Source organism: Prionailurus viverrinus, chromosome C2 (genome assembly GCF_022837055.1).
Source record: "Prionailurus viverrinus isolate Anna chromosome C2, UM_Priviv_1.0, whole genome shotgun sequence".
Classification (NCBI taxonomy): domain Eukaryota; kingdom Metazoa; phylum Chordata; class Mammalia; order Carnivora; family Felidae; genus Prionailurus; species Prionailurus viverrinus.
Genome location: NC_062569.1, coordinates 47,989,952 through 48,013,369, shown reverse-complemented (window position 1 = coordinate 48,013,369; position 23,418 = coordinate 47,989,952). Strand labels below are relative to the sequence as shown.

The following is a 23,418-nucleotide window of genomic DNA, read 5'->3' as shown; positions in this document are numbered from 1 at the left end:
GTGACTTGGAATTTTTGTGATTTTTGTTAAATTATCTAGCCTTTTAATTTTAAAAAATGTTTATTTTTGAGAGAGAGCATGTGCACGTGTGTGAGGTGGGGATGGGCAGAGAAAGAAAGAGAGAGAGAATCCCCAAGCTGACGCCCAGAGCTGGATGTGATAAGGGGCTTGATCCCACAACCTTGAGATCATGACCTCGGCAGAAATCAAGAGTTGAGATGCTGAACAAGTTGAGCCACAGAGGAGCTTCTCTAGCTGTCTTTATAAAAGCAAAGTACAGAAATCTAGAATTAAAAAGTAAATGCTGAACTGAGAAAATCTTGTTCATAAGAGGAAAAAATACCGTTATTTATTCTACTAGTGCCAGGTAATGATTAAACTGTCCATTGGAAAGGGGCTTCTGGGTAGCTCAGTCAATTAGGCATCTGGCTTCAGCTCAGGTCATGATCTCACGACTGTGAGTTCGATCCCCATGTAGGGCTCTGTGCTGACAGCTCAGAGCCTGGAGCCTGCTTCAGATTCTGTGTCTCCCTCTCTCTCTCTGCCCCTCCTCTGCTCGTGCTCTCTTTCCTTCAAAAATAAATAAAATAAAAAAATAAAATTTTAAATGTCAATTGCAAAGTAATTCTATGAATTCTCAGACGTGAGTTATAATTGTCAGTATTTTACTAATATAGCAAGGTTTAGTTACATGTACTTATGGATTTCATTTGTATTATAAATATCCCTGTTATGTATTTAAAAATGTTTACAGAAAAGTAGACTTTTAAAGCTTATGTACGGTCAGTTTTAATTTATATAGCTCTTTATGAGCAGTTAATGGCTACTTCTCTGATTTAACTGGGGTGAAGTCTAATAACGACTCTTTCTCCTCCCTCAATAAGAAAGGATAGCTACAGAAACTCTGTAGCAAATATCACACTTAACAGAGAAGGTTTTGATTCATTGCTATTAAAGTTAAGAACTAGAACAGGAGGACTGCTATGAACACTATTATTTAATATTGTGCTGAAGGTCAAAGACAATGTAATAGCCCAAAGAGAGCAAATACAAGAAATATAAAATTTATCCATTATGATTAGCCTTGGTAGCATATACAGAAAGACCTCAATACCTTTAAAAAGGTGGTTTCTCTCCCTTATAAAAATAAAAGAAAAAATCAGAGATAGTCAGGGGTAGTCAATCAGGACCAGGGTAGCAGTTTTACAGAGATCAGAGATCCAGACTCTCTCTTTTCACTCCTCCAATGTTGCATATTGCTTTGTAATCCAAGGTGTAATTGCTGAAGTCCCAGCCATCATGAAGGAAAAAGTGGAAAAAAGTGCTCACCTCTTCCCATTTAAGGAGGCTTCCCTGAAGTCCACAGAAGGCTTTGCTTTAAATCTTAATGGTCAGAACAAAGTCACGTCTGCACATTTAGTTGCAAAATTGCCTGGGAAATGTCTTTTAGAAGAGTGACAATGTGCCCAGATGAAAATTGTGATTAGGATTATGATAGAGAAGGGAGAGCAAAGAGAAGGGAGGCAGAGAAGGGAAGCAAATGTTCTATTCCTTCTCAATGTTAGGATTGTCTACATAGAGAATCGCAAAGGTATTCTAGTGTATTTTCAAAACGAAGAAGAAACTTCTTCAAGGTTGCTATATATAGGGTCAACATGTGGTCAATTGCTATATAAGCAGTTAGAAGAACAGCAAAACCAGATATCATTCACAAAGACAAATTATACTACATATAGAAATAGCTATTGAGATAGATAATTTTGTGGAAAATTACAAATATTGAAGAATTAAAAATAGCTTAAAATGGTGATATATTTTCATGAATAAGAAAATTCACCATTATAAAGAAACCTATTCCCACTAAATTTATCTATCAATTTGAAACACATTCAGTAAAAGTCTCAACAGTGTTTCCAATGTTTCATGAAAATTGAAATGGTCTTAAAATTTATTTGGGAGAATGAATGGTAAAGAATATCCAAGAAAAATTTGCAGAAAATAGAGTATTTGCCTAATAGATATCAGGAATTACTGTGATATTAAACCCTAGTATAAGTTATACATGGAATATCAATAGTGAATAGCAGCCTAGAAACAGACCTTTATAGAAACTGAATCCTGGAAATACAACATAGCTGATGTTACAAATCAGTTAAAAAATGATGCTGGGGCAAATGATCCAAACCGAAGAAGAAAAGCTGTTCTATAAACTATACATAAAGTAGATTAAAAATATAAAATTAAAAACAAACCCTGAAGTTATAGAAAAAAATTTAGGAGACCATCCTTCATATACCAGGACATGGAAAAACTTATTAATGACCCACAAAGCATTAGCCAGGAAGAAAAACTGATAAATTGGACTACGCTGAATTTTTAAAACTTAAGTATAAAAGAAAATCACACAATTAAAAGATGAGCAATAGAGCAGAAGACACTAATGGTGAACAACATTAATAACTACAAATCTATAGGAAAATGGACATCAACCTAGTAGAAAAATGTATTTGAACAGGTTGTGAACAATTGGCCAAAGAGAATTCTATGAAAACATGTCCCCCCCCCCCCTGCTAATCAAGAAAGGGCAAATGAAATGATGCTAGCATTTCAAACCCATCAGAATTTGGCCAAAAATTAAATATTTTTCTGGTTATTAGTAAAGCCATTGGGAAGAAGACTTCTGTTGAGAGGTACGTCTGTGCAAACATTGCAGTCCTCTGACAATAGTTAAAAAAAAATGAGCTTATTCCATAACCCGCTTCTAGATATGTGTATATCTGGATATAAATCTGTGTCTAAGTGCACACTCTACAGATAATCTCGTGTGTGTGCACATGAAAACCTCTGCAATGATTTATTGAATAATTTTTCATAAAAATGAAAACATACTAATGTCTATCATTGGAAGACTAGTTAAATAAATGATTGCATATTCCACGTTTATGAAATCAAGTTCTTGTTTGTAATTGTCAAAATGAGTGAAACAGATGTAATATGTGGTCACATTAAATTTAGAAAACAATTAAAAATAAGTCACAGGTAGTATATAGTACATACATATAAATACATATAAAAATAAGTACGTATAAATAAAATTGGCTGAGGTTTTGAAAACCTACATAACAGTTCTATACTGTGTTTATAGATAGGTACGTGACAAAATTTAAAGGGTTCTAAAGTTGGGCAGACCTAGGTGTAAATTGCCACTTCTTTCACATACTTATGCGACCTTATACAAGTTAATCTTTGTTGTGCAAGCTTTCCCATTTGTAAAATGGAGTGGGAGCCTATACTTGAGATGAAATTGTGTAACCCAAGTGAAGTGTTTGGCACAGTTGCCTGCTGCATAGCGAAACTGAATGCATGGAAGCTGTCATTACTTCCTGCCGTACGTGTGTTTGAGGTCATTATAGTATCCAAGAATGATCTAGACTGGGTCCTCACTCAAAAAGCTTTTCCATGGGGCTCTTCCAACACTTGAGGCGAAGTCAGAAAGAGTAGAATTGTTTGAACATGCAAATCCAAGTAAATAATCAACTGAAATCTGTATTTCAACATATTAGGTGATTACATAGCATAGTTCCTTTCCTGCAAACATATCCTTTCAGAAGGAATTTTTAGTCATTTTATCTGGGGTAAAAAGAAAGGCTAGGAGAATTTGTCACAACTGCTGACACTGATAAAGGCCCTGTGTTCAAATATAGTCATATTAAGGATTAGGTCTTCAACAGAAAAATTTAGGGGTGGACACAATTCACTCCATAACAGATTATAAACTGAGCCAGGGAATGTCTGTTTTTGCACCCTATTATACATTGGGTATTTTGCATTCCGTAGATAAAGAGCACCCCTCCCCAATTAGCCCCATTTTAAAGATGAGGAAACCTGGACTCTGATGAATGAATTTGCTCAAGGTTCAAACTGAGAATTAAACTCAAGCCTGTCTGATTCTAAAAACTCCAAGGGGAGCCTGGGTGCCTCAGTCAGTTGAGGATCCAACTCTTGATCTCTGCTCAGGTCATAATCCCAGGGTGGTGGGATCAAGCCCCGTGTCATGGAACTTGCTTAAGATTCATTCTCATAGTCATTCATTCATTCATTCTCTCTCTACACACACACACACACACACACACACACACACACACACACACACACACACACCCCTGTGCTCTCCCCCACCCCTCTTGGTTGTGCGCTCTCTCTCTTTCAAATAGAAAAAAAATAAGTGAAAAAACAAGTAACTTCAAGAAGCAGAATTTAGGGGCGCCTGGGTGGCACAGTCGGTTAAGCGTCCGACTTCAGCCAGGTCACGATCTTGCGGTCCGTGAGTTCGAGCCCCGCGTCAGGCTCTGTGCTGACAGCTTAGAGCCTGGAGCCTGTTTCGGATTCTGTGTCTCCCTCTCTCTCTGCCCCTCCCCCGTTCATGCTCTGTCTCTCTCTGTCCCAAAAATAAATAAACGTTGAAAAAAAAAATTAAAAAAAAAAAAAAAAAGAAGCAGAATTTATCTCTGTTCCCTGCCACACATCTTCCATCTCTAACAAGGTGACCAACTACAGCATCAGTTTAAAATTTTCCCTGATAATTTGCTGAACTGAATAAATACAAAGATAATATTAGTTCAGTAAAATTTCACAAGGGTTAAAAACCTCAAGTCTGTAAAAAAAATGGCAGGTATTTATAAAATGGTTCTAAACCATTTAAACATAGAAAACTTGAGATTGTTCAGAGAAAGTGTTTAATAGGAAACTTCTTTTTACAGAAATACAGTTGAAAGAGGCAGGGATAAAAGTATAAACGTGAAGGTGCCTGTGGATCTCAGTAAGCAAAGAACATCCAGACTAGAGGCTGAATCGATGTTTTTACCTTGCAAAGCAAACACTGTATTTCTCTTGGATGAAAGCTTGGGAGTAGCCTGGATAGGGCAACTGAACATGTAGGAAAATAGAATGAATACAGTTTGGATTCTGATTTGCTTCTGCAGATTAGAGACCTGAGCTTGTACTTCCCAGTGATTTTTCTGCTCCTGCAGAGGCTTGAGACATTCTATAGGCCTGTCTAAATCCAACAAGGCCAAGTTGAACTCAAAAGACTGTGAATCCTTTAGGGCAGAAATCATACCACTCATCTTTGTTTCTCTAAAGCCTAGGTTAATTCAAGGCACCAAGTGAGTGCTCAACAAATGAATGAGTGGATGAATAGGCCCCTAATCCAAGTTTACTTCATCTTCCAAACTTTTAGACTACTTATCTTTCAGTGCAACTATATTTCCAGAGGACTTTGCATCCATGCAGCTAGGCCACTCAATGATTTTTTAACTCTGTGCTCCTTTTTTCACACCCCACAGCCAGTTTGTTACATCTAAGTCCTTTTCTCTTCCTTTGATTTTCGCTGATTCAGTCTTCTCCTACCCAAGACGATTGCAATAGGGCCATATGTAATTTTTCTGTTTTTTAAAATACTTTAATCCTCCTTTATTTTAGAGAGAGAGAGAGAGAGAGAGAGCGAGCAAGTGGGGGAGGGACAGAGAGAGAGGAAGACACAGAATCTGAAGCAGGTGTCAGGCCCTTTAAGCTGTCAGCACAGAGCCCAACGCAGAGCTTGAACTCAAAAACAGTGAGATCATGACCTGAGCCAAAGTTGGACGCTTAACCGACTGAGCCACCTAGGCACCCCCATATGAATTTTTCAATCTCTATTCTCTCTGTACTTATTCAACCTCCACACTAATAGAAGGGACTTTTTTATTTTATTTTTTAAAGGTTCCCAATGGCATCCAATGTCTATAGGTAAGACTCATTTCTAGCATGGGTATACTACAGACACATTAGCTTCCTCTCAGCACAATATTCTACTTTTCCATAGAACTTTGCCTTTGCACATGCTGGTTCTATTTCTTTACCTAGCAAACTCCTCCTAAGTCATTAAAGCTCAAAAGTAGCTCCTCTGTGAAGCCTTTCCTGATTCTCCAGACACAGCTTTTTCTCGTCTTCACAAGACTTTGTATATACCTGTTTTTTAGGGGTGATCACACTGTAAATTGGCGATTTTTGCCTTACAGTTTTAGTGAGATATGATTAACATACAATACTTAGAAGCTGAGGCTACAAAGCATAATGACTTACACGTATTGCACAATGGGTACCACAATAAATTTAATTAACATTTATCATCCCTTAGATACAAAAATTTTTATCTTTGTGATGAAAAACTTCTAGGATTTACAGTCTTAGTGGCTTTCAAATATACTGTATAACAGTGTTAACAATAGTATTCATGTTGTATATTCGATCCCTACCATTCATTTATCTTACCGTTGAAAGTTTGTACCTTTTGACCATCTTTATCCAATTTCCCTTCCCCATCTCTGGCCTCTGATAACCACCAATAATCTGTTCTCTGTATCTGTAAGTTTGTTTTTTTAATGACACATATAAGTGAGATCATACAGTATTTGTCTCTGCCTTATTTCACTTAGCATAATGCATTCAAGATTCATGAATGTCAACACACATGACAGAATTTCCTTTTTTATGGATGAATACTTTTCCATTGTATATGTATTCATACACAGACATACACACACACACACACACACACACACACACACACACACACACACACCATATTTTCTTTATCCATTCAAATGTGAATGGACACTTAAGGAGTTTGCATGTCTTGGCTATTGTAAATAACACTGGAATGAACATGAGAGTGCAGGTATCTCTTTGACGTAATGATTTTCTTTTCTTTGGATGTATACCCAGGAGTGGATTTGCTGGATCATATGGTAGCTCTAGTTTTAATTTTTTGAGTCTCCTCCTAAAGTTTTCCATAATGGAAATACTACATAATTTATAGTATACTACATAATTTATAGTATAATCTATATACTATATACTACCATATACTACATAATTTATAGTATAATCAACAGTGTACAGGAGTTTGCTTTATGAACAAGTCCACTTATATATTTTTTTATTTTATTGCTTATGCTTTAAGTGTCATATCCAAAAACTCATTGTCAAGACTCATGTCAAGGAGTTTTTTTCCCCCCTGTGTTTTCTTCTAGGAATTTTATGGTTTGAGCTCTTAAATTTAAGTCTTTGATCCTTTTCAAGTTACTTTTTAGGAGTGGTGGAAGATTGGGTCTAGTTTCATTCTTTTACATATGAGTATCTGATTTTCCCAGCCCCATTTTTTTGACCAGACTCTCTTTTCTTTAAGTATTCTTCACTCTCTTATCAATAACAATTGACCATACATGTGTGGGCTTATTTCTAGGTTTCCAATTCTGATCCTTTGCCTAGATATTTGTTTTTATGTCAGTACCCTACTGTTTTGATTACTATTCCTTTATAATAGAGCTAGAATCAGGAAGTATGATGCCTCTGCTTTTTTCTTCTTTCTCAGGATTGCTTTGTCTATTTAGAGTATTTTATGGTTCTGTATAAATTTTAGTCTTGTTTTTCTACAGGCTTAAAATTTGTTGGAAATACAAATTCTAAAAATTGTAAATTTTCACTTTAAAAATGCCCTTGGAATCTTGACAAAGATCGTTATAAATTTATAGATGGCTTTGGGTAGTATGGAAATTTCAACTATATTAATTCTAATCTGGGAGCATGGAGCAAAACCTTTCCATTTGATTTCTAGTCTTCCTTGATTTCTTTGATTAATACCTTGTAGTTTTCAGTGTAAATACCTTTTACCTCATCAGTTAAATTTATTCCTAGATTTTTTTTTTTGATTTGAAGCTATTGTAATGGGATCATTTTTTTCTTTTTCAGATAGCTTGTTTGGTGTACAGAAATGTTATTTATTTTTGTATGTTAGTTTTGTATCCTGCTGCTTTACTGAATGAGTTGATTACATATTATGTTATTTTTTTGGTTGAATCTTTAATTTTCCATACATAAATTCATATCATCTGCAAATGGAAACAATTTTACTCCTTCCTATCCAGTTCCAATTTTTTTTTCTTCCTTGATTACTCTGACTGAGTCTTCCAATACCATGTTGAATAACCATGAGGAGAAGGGCACCTTTGACTTGTTCTTGATCTTAGAGGAAAAGCTTTCAACCATCTACCATTGAGTATGATGATAGCTGTTAGCTGAACATATATGGGCTTTATAATGCTGAGGTACGTTTCTTCTTTACCTGATTTGTTGAGAGTTTTGTTTTGTTTTGTTTTACCATGAATGGATGTTGAATTTCATCAGCTGCTTTTTCTGCATCTATTGAAATAATCCTATGACTTTCTCTCTTTTAATATAGTACATCACATTTATCGATTTATAAATGTTGAACCATCCTTGCATTGCAGAGATAAGTTCTACTCGATCATAGTGAATGATCCTTTTAATGTGCTACTGAAATCAGTTTGCTAGTATTTTATTGAGAATTTTTGTATCTATGTGCCTTAGAGATATTGGCCTTTAGTTTTCTTGGAGTGTCCTTATCTGGCTTTAGTATCAGTGTAATTCTAATTTCCTAAAATAAGTTCAAAAGCATTGCCTTTTCTCTTTTTGGAAGAATTTGAGAAAGATTGCTATCAATTCTTCCTTAAATGTTTGGTAGAATTCACCAATGAAGCTCATCTGGTTCTGGGCTTTTCTTCATTGGGAGATTTTTGATTACTGATTCAATCTCCCTTCTAATAATTGGTCTCTTCATATTTTCTCTGTCTTCCTGATTCAGTCTTGGTAGATTATGTTTCCAAAGTTTTATCCATTTATTCTAGACTGTCCAGTGTATTGGCATATAATTGTTCATAATTAGTTATTGTGATTGTTTTGTATTTCTGTGGTATCATTTGTAATGTCTCCTCTTTATAGTTTTGTTGATTTTCGTCTTCTCTCTCATTTCTCTTGGTTAGTCTAGATAAAGTCTTATAATTTTTATCTTTTTAAAGAACCAACTTATAGTTTTGTTAATATTTTTATTTTATTATTGCTGCTTTCATATATTTATGCCATAATGTTTATTATTTATTTCCTTCTACTAACTTTGGGATGGCCCTCTTTTTCTAGTTTCTGAGATAAAAAGTTAGGTCATTTGATATCTTTCCACTTTCTTGATGTGTAGGTTTATTTAGCTATAAAATTTCCTCTTACAACTGCTTTTGCTACATCCCATAAGTCTTGGTATGTTGTTGCCATATTTGTCTCAAGATACTTTTTAAATTTCTTTTTTAATTTATTTTTTGATCCATTGGTGGTTCAGAAACTGGCTATTTTTTAATAGTTAACAACCATGGAAGACATTGGCATAGTAGATTAGATAGCTTGGTGGGGTTTATTGCTTTTCAATTGAATATACATACTGATTTGACCAATAGATTATGGTAGAAGGAACACTGTACCAGCTTGGGGCCCAATCATTAAGGGAATGGCAGCTTCTAGTTTGGCCTCTTGGAAGCTCAAATTGCCCTGTAAGATGTTTGACTACCCTAAGACTAGTCTGTTATGAGAGTTAAAACTAGCATGTAGAGAGGCTGCATAGAGAAAAACTGAGGCCCTAAGTGCATCAGTTTCACTTATTTGAGGCACACCCGCTGAAGTCCCAGACATGAAAACCCATTCCTACTTAGTCGTGCCTCAATTCCTGACCCACAAAATCATGAGTTTATTAAATGTTGGTGGTTTTATGCCACTAAATTTTTGGATGGTTTGTTATGCAACAATAGATAACTAAAACAACCTTCAACATTTATGGGTATTTTCTTAGTTCTCCTACTTCATCAGTTGCTACGATGCCAAATTTTCCCAGTGTTTAAACACTGAGGCCTCAGACCTCTAACCATTTGTTACCTGCACTCATTTCCTGGAAAAGTTTCCTTCAGTCTTAAAGCTTTAAATGTCCTCCTTACACTATGTTTCTCTAACCTCTATCTATAGCTGTTACGGTATACCCAGTAGTGTCCTTGATATCTCCGTTTTAATGTAGGCATCTCAAACTTAGCACATTCAAATTTAAGTCCTGACCTTCTTCAGCAACACAGTATTTTGAATAGTGTTTGCCATCTGGGTGTATGGTACACAGATGCAATAAATCTCTTAAATCAACATCATAGAGGTTACCTTTGATTTCTCTTTTTCTCCCAAATCTCATGTCATACCATCAGTAAACACTGTTGACTCTACCTTAAAAACATACTCCAAGATGAGTGATACTGTAAAACAAAGATGAGGACATACACGTTCCTGCTCTCAACCTGCCAGTGGCTTTTCATCATGCTTATAGAAAAATCTACCATAACCTTTACCATAACCCTAAATAATCTAGTTCAAGTGGACTTCTCCAACCTCACAGCCTTTTCATTTCCTCCCTTATTCACTGTGTCTACACATTGGCCTTCTTGTTGGGCTCAGGCATCCTAACAGGATTCCTACCTAAGGGCTGGAACTCTTTTCCTTGTGTTTTCCCATGGCTATCTCCTGAAATTCATTCAAGTCTTGGTGAAAATGTCACATCCTGAGAAGGTTGTCTCTGTTAGCCACAATTTCAATAGGAACCCCACTCTCCCTTGAAGTTGCTTTAATTTTTCATCATCGCACTTTTTACCACCTGCAGCTACATGTTGCCAACATTTATTTATTTGCTTGTTTATGCCAGCACCATTATTCTGTAAACCCTTTGAGGCCGGATACTTTATCTTGTTCGCTCTTATACCCCCGACACTGGAACAGTGCCTGGGGACACTACACATTAATTGACTGATAAGCTCCTTAAGATTAGAGACTATTTTATTCATCTTTAAATTCTTCCACCCACTGCCATGAATAGTTCTTGATACAAATTAGATAGTCCAAGAATATTTGTGAGCATGTTGAAATTAAGTCTGGATGTGATTCATAACAACTTCTGAAGCAGTCTTCTTTTGATTAAAGTCTTTAATCAGGTAGTTTGTGAAAATAAATTTCCATAATTTCTGGGTAGCAAAGGTTCTGGTTTCCATCTTCCAAAGTGTCCAGCAAATCTGAATGTTTGTCCTGTTGCTGACAGGCTCCTCGAATAAGGTTTACTTTATTTGTTTTGATATTGTGATATTTGACTATCTTTGATGACTTTTTTGTAGTCGTTTGGGAAGATACATGAGCCATGCATGCAAGTATTCTGAGTGAATCATTTCTTACATTTGAGATACAAATCTGAGTTAAAATAGAACGATGAGGGAAGGTGTATTCTCTTGAGACCCACTTTGAGCATCTCATCTAATTGGTAAGGCAAAAGCAAGGCACATTCACGTATTCCAGACTACATAATGTACTGGAGAAGAGAAGTATATTTTAAAAATGAAAAAAAAAAAAATTGAACTTCTCAAACACGAGCAGGGCTTCTACATGCCTCTTTTGAGCCATATGTATATTTTTAACTTCTTTCCAGATGAAATAAAATCTTTTTTTCTAGGCATTTCTTAGTACTCTAGAGACCTGGGGATGCTCTTGATAGGCCTGTGATAGCAGAAACACATCAGCATGTCTGGGTCATTACTTTTCACTGATAGAGTTGTCCCTCTTAACCACTCTATCTCCTCTTTTGTATTTTAAACACTGCAGAAATAGGAATGCTAATTTGTCACACACCCCTTTTGTGTGCTGCCTTTATTTTGCCAACTAAATTATTCAATCAGTTTTGCATAGGGTTTGTTAATCCTCCCATGTATGTATGTCTTAATTTTTTTCCTGTTAGAGGTAAAAATATGGTGTGCTGTATTTCTAAATAAAGCGCCTTTTGGCTGTTCATTGTGCCCTTTCCCTGAGGTATATAATTGGCTTCTTCAATCATAGATCTCAAAATATACCCCACCTACTGAGTCAGGAAAATGTAGCATTGCTAAGTTTAAATGTAACAATTCTATGCATTCGAATAAAATATTACACTGAGAAGATGTATTATCTTAGTCTGCCAGAAAGCCACTTTAGTGTTTCAGACAACAAATTGCTCATGGTACATTTTCTACTACAACATATTCCAGAACTGAATAAAAATAAAAGGTACGATTCTGACTGCTATCGCTAACAATTTGCTTCTTTTTATGGCACATTTTAGATTTTCTTAATGTGGGTGATTTAATTTCACAAAGAACGTTTCATCTCCGTGTCTGGGTGTACCTTACCTATCATGTTTCTGCGGTTATGAAAATGAACAGATGCCAAGCATAAAGGCTCATATTTTTGAATCCATGAATTATACTGAATTATGACTAGCAGCTCTCTGAAGCAGTGTTGCTTCGTGTTAAGGGCAGGTATCCTGGAACTAGATTGTTCAGAGGGACATCTCCACTCTGCCACCTACTAGGTTTGGGTAAATTATGTAACTACCTTGTACCTCAGTTTCCTCTGTGAAATGGACATGATAGCACTAAATTTATGGAGATGTGTTGAGCTTTACAAAAATAGGTGTAGTAGGTAAGTAATAACTAGTTTTATTTCTAAAACCTAATTTTCGGGGTGCCTGGGTGGCTCAGTCAGTTGAGTGTCTGACTTTGGCTCAGGTCATGATCTCATGTTGGTGAGTTTGAGACCTGCATTGGGCTCTGTGCTGACAGCTCAGAGCTTGGAGCTCAGATTCTTTCTCTCCCTCTCTCTCTGCCCCTCCCCTGTTCATGCTCTGTCTGACGCTCTCTCTCTCAAAAATAAACAAACACTAAAAAATTAAAAAATAATTTTCTATCCAAAATATAATATTAGATCCTTACTATATATCCGAGATTGTATCAGGCACTCAGGGATACAACTGTGGTCGTGAAAGACATGGTCTGCCTACTTTCTAGAAAATCTGATTGAATTTTAAAACTGTATAAAAGGTACAAAACCTTTGTGGATCCCTAACCACTTCTTAGAACTACAACTGCTACCATCCTGTTCCATCATCTCTTGCCTCCAAACTGACCCTGCACTTCTACCTTTGACCCTACAATCTACTCTCATTGTAGCAGCCAGAAGAACCCCTTCAAACAGTGAGTCTGATCATGTCCTCTCTCTTTTAAAACACAGCAGAGGCTCCCTTTTCACACAGGGTAGAAGCTGAATTCCTTAAGTGGGTTTGCAAGGTCTAGCATGACCTGCCCATTCTTCTCTGATTTCTTCTTCTGCTTCTTCATATTTCACTTACTCTGTCCCCACCCTAGTGGTCTCTGTGCTGCGTCTCAGCTCCCCCAGACATTTACCTCAGGGCCTGTGCACTGGGTGATCACTCTGCCTGAGACCCTCTTTCTCGAAAGCCATATGACTAATATCCTAACACCTTCAAATTTTTGCAAAAATACCTTCTTAATGAAGCCTACCCTGACTGCTCTTTCTCTTTTCCCATAACACTTAGCATCTTCGAGCCTAAAATATAGTTTATATATTTGTTATATTTTCTGCCTCCCCCACTCTCTCACCAGATTGTAAGCTTCACAAAAGAAGGGATTTGTTTTGTTTACAGACATATTCCAACAACATAGAACAATGCACTCAGTAAATATTTGTTTAAATCAACTTTTTCAAATATGCTAAGTCAGACTGCTGAAATGATAGGTTCTTTTCAAAATAAACGGGCAGGAAGAAAGAAGGAAGAAAGGAACTTTATACCTTTATTCTAGAGTCTACTTATCTAGATATGCTTTTTAAGCCTATGTATCTTCTTTTAAGTATCTTTCAAGTTGCTATTTATCTAGTGTGGGATGATGTCATACTTTGGAAACAATGTGAATATGGTAAATGAATAAATTGGTTAAAATAATATTTTTAGAAAGGAAGCAAGGGAGGAAGGAAAGATGTGACTCAAATAATGAGACCAGTTGACTTGAGTCACTGGTGAGTTGGCAATTTCAATGCTCTGGACAATGGAATCAGGACACTCACTGGCTAACCTGACATGAAGATTACTTTGAGCACTAACACTTACTTTCATATGTAAGACTCAATATTTTCCAAAATCAATAAATGTTACTTATCCATAATAAAAACCAATGTATAATTCTATCATGCAAATTTACCAACTCAAAGTTAATAATAAACGTTTTAAGGCTCTCACATTTGGATTGGAGCCCAAAGAGATGCAGTGTAATACAGCAGAAAAAGCATGCATTTAAAGCCATGTGGACCTGAGGTCATTTCCCACTTACCTCCTTATACTGTATGATGTTGGATAATGACCTTAAGTTCTCTGAGTAATATGACCACAAAAATTCCCATTCCACCATAAAAATCATTGGCAGAATGAAAAGAAATAAAGTGAATATAGTAACAAGCAATCACGGTCAGCTCAGGAAACTCCTAAGTAAGCCATTAATACCTACCAGGTATTGGGTAGAGGACTTGACTCACATCATCACAGTTAGCCCTTATAATAAGCCCGCGAGATAGCAGTATTTTTTTTTCCCTGTCTTGGGGATAGGGAAATCGGAGCTTAGGGAGGCTGAGGGAAACAAGGGCTCATTCACTTCACCCTTTCCCCCCAATTTTTTAAAGCCTTCATTAGATTTTTATTAGCTTCAGGAGTACTATAAGAGTAGGCTATCAGTACGTCTGTTTTTCTTGAACAAAAAATAAAACTGAAGAAAGCTGTTGAGTAAACTTAATAGAAATCTGATCCACAAATGTTACGTTTTAATTTTTGTCACTGTGCATTTTGTGTTTATAATGCTTATAACTTGAGCTTCTCAATTTATATCTTCAATTTTACATAGGTTACTTTACATTTTGGTGTTTACCTCTTTAGTTCTGCAGACTCGGAAGTTACTCATCACTCCCCTTAAGATGTCTTATGGACTGAAAGCAATTATAAAATTCACTAAATTATCTTGGAAAGGGGTATGATAGTGTTTTGTCCATTCTGCAAAATAATCAGAAGTCAAGAGAAATGACTTCTGTCAACATAAAGAACAGAATAGTTGAAAATATGGTTGTGTAAGGAAAGAAACACTTAGATTCAACTCCTATTACCTTAGAAACACTACTTTTATTGCTCTGTCTTTTGATAATGAAAGTACATGGGCTTTTAAAGTGATCCAGGTTTCTTTGAATAATATTCAAGTGTTTGTCCCTCAAGGTAGCTTTGAAATGGTCCAAACTCCTCGTGTTAGAGATGAGAACACGAGGTTCAGAGAACTGAGGTGTCATTGCAAACACCATCCAATCAGTAAGTGGTAGAAGAGAAATAAAGCCAAGGCTCTGGCCACCCACCTACCCACTCTTGTTTATTTCTACTTCCTGCAGTTTTCCCTGAAACATTGCTCAATAAAACTTAAAAATACAATTCTTGGGCTCAAGGCAGGCTTGTAATTGAACAGAACAAATGGAGACAAGTGTGATGGACAATGTCAGAATTCTGAAATACAAAATAAGGCCATTTTTCATTTTGGGGGAAAGGAAAAAAAAAGCACACTAAAGGTTTGGAAATACCTGAGAAACACCTATTGACTCTGACCAGCACAGATAAGATATTCAAAGTTTAAAGGACACTGAAAACTCAGGGACTGGTGTTTCAGAATTTGCCTGAAGGTGAAAGATGCCTAGATGCTGGCCCTGTAAAGAGAGATAATTCAGCCCTAGAAGGAGTTAACTTCTTGTATTTAAAGATTTTCCAAATAGAATCAAATGCTTTATTTAGTCCCTTTAATCTGTGAATCTTTGTGGAAAGGGACTGGGGGCTTTTTTGTCCAATCCTAATGGCCTAGCATGTGTGATGGTCTCCCCCTCACAGCACCTAATAACAATTTATGGATTAAAGGCATGGTGAGGCATTGCCTCTAACACTCAGGTGGCCTGTGTTGGAAGTTGTCCCAACAAATGGTAATATCACAGCTGTTTATTACGGGTCTTCATTACATCTTCAACCATCACATTTGCCCTTTGGCCTTTTCCCCAGGAAAAAAGCCCTGATGCAGAGGCCATGGGTGTAACTTCTCTGCGGGGTGCTCTCAGGCTGTCCTCGTTTTGCCCCCAATTTGTTTCAGAGGAGTCAGAAGAAATTACAGGCTGCCATAGGGTTCATAAGTCTGTAAATATTCTCTTTCAAGAAACTCCAGTGTATCAACATCCAAATAATAAGTTGTGGGTGGGTGTGTAAAATAATTACTGTCCAAGAATATTTTCCAGATGATTCATTTAAAATTTTTTTTCTGATGTGATGGTGTGTAAATGAGAATACCAAGCCCATCAAATTAAGCCTGGGAAGAACCCCATATCTGCATTTTCGATAAGCACCCTCGGATTCCAGTGCAGTTACTCTGTCCTTAAGGTATTTAAAATATATGATCCAATACGCACATATTTAATTAAGTGCTTTACTCCTTTCTCTTTGCCATTTTGTAGCATAAAATCTTGTTCTCTAAAACATACTTCCTTGACAATAGTACAATCGAAGCTTTAAGAGCTCATTGTTAGCTGTTTGGTTTTAGAAAATGAAATGTGCAAATGCAAGATTAATTATACCAAGTAAGAAAAGACTTGTATTATAGTTACTGTTAAAATGGTTGTCAGGGACAATTGACCGGAAGAGTTAGGATATTACAAATGAAACCTGACAAATGGTCTCTTGAGAAAACACAAGAGCAACAGAAGGAGAAACCTTGGGCTTATGTGGTCATAAAATCAAAGTGAGATTTCCTGAATGTCAAGTCAACAAAGCAGGCAGTAACATTTTTATGGTGGATACATAATCAGGGGTAAACCTGCATATTATCTGGAATGATATAATTTCCTTTGATCATTGAGTTCTTTTGGCCCAATTTATATGTCAATAAATGCCACATGTGAATACTGTGGGAATTATTATTAAAAGGATTTTAAAAAATATATAATCAGTTTTGAGGTAGAAACAAACTCATGTCAAAATCATTGGTATTGTTGCTGATACTGTTCTGACATTGTTGATATCACTCATTGCTTCTGAAGACTCTTGATATTTATCCTGAGTATTAGATAATTTAGGGAATTTTTATAACCTTAGACTATACTGAAATTTGTTATAACTCCTAGCTTGTGTTTCATATATAAAAGTCACCCTCAGGGAATGTGGGAACAGGTGAAATCAAACTTTGTTTTGAGTTCTTCAGGGAAAAAAGATACAAGAATTGATTCCAAATTATGTTTTTTTTTTTTTTAACATTTTAACTTTATTTTTGAGAGAGAAAGAGACAGAGTGCGAGAGGGGAAGGGGCAGAGAGAGAGGGAGACGCAGAATTGGAAGCAGGCTCCAGGCCCTGAGCTGTTGGTACAGAGCCTGACGCAGGGCTCAAACTCATGGACAGTGAGATCATGACCTGAGCCGAAGTCAAATGCTTAACTGACTTAGTCACCCAGGCGCGCCCCGCCCCCCGCCCAAACTATGTTCTTATAATTAACAACCATAATATATACGAAAAATCCTAACAAAAATAGGACAGTGTAGTTGATGTTAATTCTAAGCAAAATTCCACAGCACATTATTCAAAAAATGATTTTTTGCTTGTTCTGTCAAAAAAAATTGCTCAGTGGCACCTGGGTGGCTGAGTCAGTGAAGCATTTGACTCTTGATTTTGGCTTGGGTCATGATCACACGGTTTGTGAGTGTGAGCCCTGTGCAGAACCCCGCTAACAGTTCATAGTCTGCTTGGAATTCTCTCTTCTGCCTCTCCTTCTGCCCCTCCCCTGCTTGCTTGTGTGTGTGCATGAGAGTGCATGCACATGTGTAGTCTCTCAAATAAACTTAAAAAAAAAAAAAAAAGGGAAGACAGCAAAGAGTGCACCAAAACCCATCTCTTGGGTTTTTCATTTTTGTTTTTGTTGCTAGGGTTACTAGAGTTGTAATAAGGGAAGAACATTAGCTGAAGTGTATCTTGATTTCATCTTGAAAACATCACTCATTCATCTGAACATGACAGAATTGTGAGCTAGTAATAGCAGAACTGGGTAGATTCACCACTGGACAAAAGTTTGTAAATACCAACTAGTCAGTGAGTGTCAGAAAGGTGTCTCTAGACGTGGCCTGCTGGACTGTGCCTTTGGCTTTTTCCGGAATGATCTAATTACCTGATTAGCAAATCACAGAAAATGGAAATGGAGATCTTATCTCTCCATTGACAGAATTTGAGGCCAGTAATTTTTAACAGAAACAACAAGCAAGATTTAATAACCTGAAACTGACAAGATATGTGTAAAAACTATTTTGAAGCCAAAAATCATCTAAAAGTAGGATGGAAATAGCATTTACTAGCACAGTGTGCACAAAGGGCAGAATAGTTGTGCTCTGTGGTTTCATAAAAGTTAATGGTGTCCTCAGTTGCATTAGCAGAAGTAATAGGGAAGTGATTGCCTAGTTATACTTAATTGTTTTGGAATCTCACTTATTATACTTTAATCAATGCTGGGAAGCAGATATCAAACCTGAGTATATCAAGTAAGAACAGCCAAGGTGGTAGGTAAAACCCACTGTTTCACACTATGGATGCCTAAAGGAAATGGGGAGGCTTAAGTGGAAGTGATTCAGTGTAACACAATAAATGTGGATTTCAACTCTTCTCAATATACTCTAGAAGCGGACAGACCTAGGGCTCAAGGGGGAGTTTATTAGGGTGGATTCCAGTTCAACAGAAGGTAGCATTTTTAAATGATGCAGTGTATCTGAATAGAGCAAGTAAAGGAGATCAAGCAAAGATTGGTCTGGAGATGAAGACAATGGTACTGAAGCATCACATCAAGTAAGGTTCTAGATTAGAACCTGGGATTTTAAAGTGGGCTCTGTGCAGCCCTCAGGTTCAGGGTGTGCTTTGACAGGTAGTAGGAGATAGGAGATGCTGATTGGGTGGATGCCTGGGGCTTACAAACCAGTTCTGTTTGTTTGGATTTGGGTTCCTTGTAAGAACTTCTAAGCTAAAAGTTTCAGTGGCCAAAAATCAAAGGGAAAAAGAAAAGAAAAAGGGGGGAAATACAAAAGGCAATAATTTCTCTTCTTAAAGTCTCTGTCAGCTTAGGATTCTATGTAACAACAATAACAGATATATTTGAAAGGTGTTAAAAATACCTGAAAAAGATACTTTCTCCTTAGAGAGTTTCAGAAAATTGTGTTCTCAAGGTTAGGCATGTATCTGTGCATCCAACACTCTCGTGTGCACTCTCTTGTATTCTCTCTGGTACATAAATGTGCATTTTAAGTGTTTTTGTATTTCTGAAAGAGAGAGAGAGAGAATGAGAATATGAGTGGGGGTAGGGGCAGCAAGAGAGGGGGACAAAGGATCCAAAGCCAGTTCTGCTCTGACAGCAGAGAGCCTGATATGGGGCTCAGACTCCTCACAAATTTTGAGATCATGACCTGAGCTGAAGTTGGATGCTCAACTGACTGAGCCACCCAGGCACCCCCACAAATGGGCATTTTAAGAGCTCTCTCAGGGCTAAGCTGTGGATATTCTTTACTGGTTTGTCTCATATATCCAACACTCATGACTCTGATCTTCCTGCTAGTGTAAAAACTAATAAAAATAGTTTCTCGTGTAACTCAGAGATCTAAGCACACTTTATATACTATTAAGCTGAATATAAAATATCCAGTTACCCTTCTGGGGGAATTGGAAGAGTGTCTTTCTTCATTCATTCGTGTGGTTCCTGGTCCCCAGATAAAGAGTCTACCTAAGGAGGCACTCAGGTGAACCTAAAGCTCTGAGTAAACTCTTTGAGGTCAAGACTGTATGTGTATATACATTGCCGTGTTACAAAGCTAACTACTATATTTACTCACATATGCTGTGACATGTCTGTAATTAAATAATGAAAGAAATCAATTATTACACAGTAGGATTATCAAAAATAGAACTGGTTAAGAGTACCTAAATTCATATTCTTTCAACAAATATTTGTTGAGCACCTTCAATGTGTCAGGCATGGTTCTAGACACAAGGGACACCACAGCAAAACTTGATCTCATGACAGTTACATTCTAGTAGGGAAACTTAGACAATATACAGATAAACATGTTAGGTGGTGATAAATGCTATTAAAGATAGAGCGGGGTCAACGGATAGAGAAGAGTGGGGCTGCTATTTTCTATAGATGTATGAAAATACAAGGCTTATGCAGCAAAAAGGGCCTCAATGTGGATGCTCATAAAGAAAAACTAGGAGGCCCATTTTCATAATGTTGATGTTTCAAAGGTTTTGTGTAGAGCTGGTATCATCTGCCAGCTTTAGCACCTCTCTGTCCTTGGTGTGCATCTTTTACTTCGTGGTTTGTTTGGTTTCCCTTTGACTTCCTCGAAATGTCCAGGGTTCTGCAGGATTGTGTTACTTGCAACTTTTCTCCCCTTAGTTGATCTGCTAAAAATAGAATTCTAGAGTAGTTTCACTTCTTTTTTTTTTCTTTTCAGCCCACATGCATACTTTCTCTTAAATTCTTTTCCAACAGAGATGCATTTTTCTACTTATGTACATTTACTCCCATATTTTCATTTTTATAAGTATATCAACTTTGTCATTGGCATATGACTTTATCTTTTCTTTCTCTGCATAATATTGTAATGATAAACAAAGACAGCATCTGCTTCCTCAAGAAAGAGTTGGAGATCAAATTTGTGTTTTCATATTTTAACTAATTTTTTTCATGATAAATCCAAGAAATGCTCTGTTTACCATAGAAAAACAAATATATTAGTTTGGATTTTCAAGTAAACACTTTAAATGTTATATTTTATCAATTAAGAAATCCTATAAAGAGTGGTTATTTCATTGGGAGACCCTTGTATAAATATAAAAAATGTATAAATAATAGCATTGCTTAAGCTATAAAATAGATTCTTGGCAAGATTTGTATTAGACTGTGAGGCTTATATGCATCTTTACAATTTTTTTAATGAAGCTATAGTAACCTTCTTTATTATTTATTTTGAGACAGAAAGAGAGGATACACAAATGGGGAAGGGGCAGAGAGAGGGGTGGGGGGAGAGAGGAATCCCAAGCAGGCTCCACTCTCAGTGTGGAATCTGACACAGGGCTCGATCCCATGACCATGAGATCATGACCAGAGCTGAAACCAAGAGTCGGACACTTAATTCGCTGAGCGGTCCAGGAGCCCCAATAACCTCTTTCTTGCCCCATACCCCATATTGTTAAGTGCTTATGAATATAGTGTCTCTGTCCCACAAGTAGAATTTATTTTTATTTTTATGCATCTGGAAAAGGTGAAGGGACAAAGTGATGAGTTGGAAGCCTTTTCTTAGGGGTTAGAGGGCCTTTGATAATATTTTAAAGCATGATCCAGTAATGGTTTATACAGATTAGGGTTAAAGATCCCATCTGGTATAACAGTCTTATAAAATGTGTTCGGTGGTTGTTAGCTTATTACACATATCTGAATATTTTATGATTGTAGATTCATTTTTCTGCATTCCTATGGAAATATCTTTGAAAGTTTAACCTATCAAATATATATATATATATATATATATATATATATATATATTAGAAGCAATATGTTACAATTTATAGTGCATACTGTGTACTCACAAATATCCCTATAACATCTCTCATTTTGCAGCTTCATTATAACTGAATTTGGGTGCAGAAAGCAGTTGACATATAAAGAGTCTAAAGGTTAAAAACCACTTGAGGCAACGTGGTGAGATTAAAGTGTTCTGAAAAAATAAAATAGATAAATTAAAAATAAGGCCTTCAGGTTAGGCCTGGCTCTGTCATTAAGGTAATTCACTGTCAATTCAGGCAACTGAGTGAAGGCTTCTGGAGCACGCTCCCTTACAGATGTCAATCAGAATGATAGCTGTGGGTGTCTCAGACACCAAATAATTGTGGAAATGGCCAGGGTTAGGCAAAAGTGATGTGGAATCTGGTGAACTGGAGACCACCTGCCCTGCCCAAAGGCATTACATTAAAAATATTGGGGCACCACCAAAGAGTCGAACGCTGTGCGCTGGGTCCAGGATGATTTGCACGCCCTGTTCGCAGCACAGTTTCCAGCCACCACAGATAGGAGAGTCCTGGAACACCAGTCTCACGCGATGATGCCGCATGTCCGTGCTCACATTGATAGTAAACAGGATAAATATCATTCCCATGACAATTGGAATAAAGATGAAGTTGAGGGTAGTGACCTGTAGTAGGCAGCAGTCCTGGTCTGGGTTGGTATGAACATCTTTGTACTGAATGGGAGGCTTCAACCCTCCCATACACTTGCTCTTTAATCTAGGGGACTGTTTTTTGAACTTAAAGTTGAATTCCCACACATTGGTTCCTGTTTGTTCCCAACAATCTTTCTGCACCAGAAAAGTAAGCATTTGGAATTCTTTAATGTTCTGGGAGTGCTTTCTGGAATGGCTGGATTCTTGGAGATTCGAGCAGCAATTGGCTCATACATATGGTACAGAGATCGGATCACACATGCCCGGAGACAGCGCAGCTTCTCCATGGACTCTGGTCGCAGGCGCCAAGGCAGAGAGGCATCCAGCATGTAGTGCCTTCGGTACAACCTGGTCCAAAAGGCAGCAGTGCAAGTGACAGTCCAGCCATTCTTACAAATCAGGGAGAAATTCACAATGTCCTCAGGACGGATATAGGAGGCCAGCAATAGCCAAATATCCATGGGATACTCTTCTCCTCCAGCCCCGTCCAGGTCTTTGTGCCTCTTGCTCTTTTTTTTTTTTTTTTTTCTGGAGACAGTTCTCTCATGGATGCACAGCATTCGACTCTTTTACTGGTGGCATCCTCAGTACCCATTCTCCCTGAGGATATAGTTACTGCTTCTCGTCGCTCAGTGCAGCCCTGTGCTGGGCCAGTCCATTAGTAATCAGATTCCGGTTTGGAAGGGGCGTCCGGATTGTGTATCTGGTCAGTAACGCACGTGCTCTTCCAGTTCCCCGGGGTTCCTGGTAGGGGAAGGAGAAGGATTGAATTGAGAGGAAAAACAACTATGATTTATAAACATATTTTAATGTAAAAAATGTGCATTTGAAAGGAGAAACCTGGCCCCATTTTCTGTGTTAAACCCCATTTGGTGCTATTGAGTTTGTTGTTCTTTATTCTTTTATCCCAGCAAAAATGGATGATCTTGCTCTAGGGAAAAATTAAACTCTTAAATCTCCAAACAAGGAAGTTTCAGCCTTCCCTTGTGATCAGAGAGGAGCCTTAGAGGCCTAAAACTGTTGCTACTATTGCTTCCCATTAAGCTCCCCCTCAAATTCAAGTGAATATTTTCTCTTCTCCCTTTACCCTCCTCCAGAAATAAAGCAGGTGACAGCGTTTTCAGAAAAAAAATATTGGGGCACCTAGGTGACTCAGTCAATCAAGCGTTTAACTCTTGATCTTAGCTCAGGTCATGATCTTGCAGTTTGCATTCAAGCCCCACATCAGGCTCTGCGCTGACAGTGCAGAGCCTGCTTGGAATTCTCTCACCCTCTCTTTCTGCCCCTCCCCCACTTGTGCGCACGCGCACACACACGCC

At 37.3% G+C, this 23,418-nt stretch overlaps 1 protein-coding gene across 1 annotated transcript; it reads right to left on the bottom strand.

Annotated features, from left to right (window-relative positions):
* Window positions 1-21,844: 21,844 nt before the first annotated feature.
* On the bottom strand, window positions 21,845-22,659 carry LOC125174440 (transmembrane protein 183A-like). The gene is given in 2 exon segments (XM_047873996.1): window positions 21,845-22,201; window positions 22,204-22,659. Coding segments are annotated over 2 exon segments (813 nt in total).
* Between the last annotated feature and the right edge of the window lie 759 nt (window positions 22,660-23,418).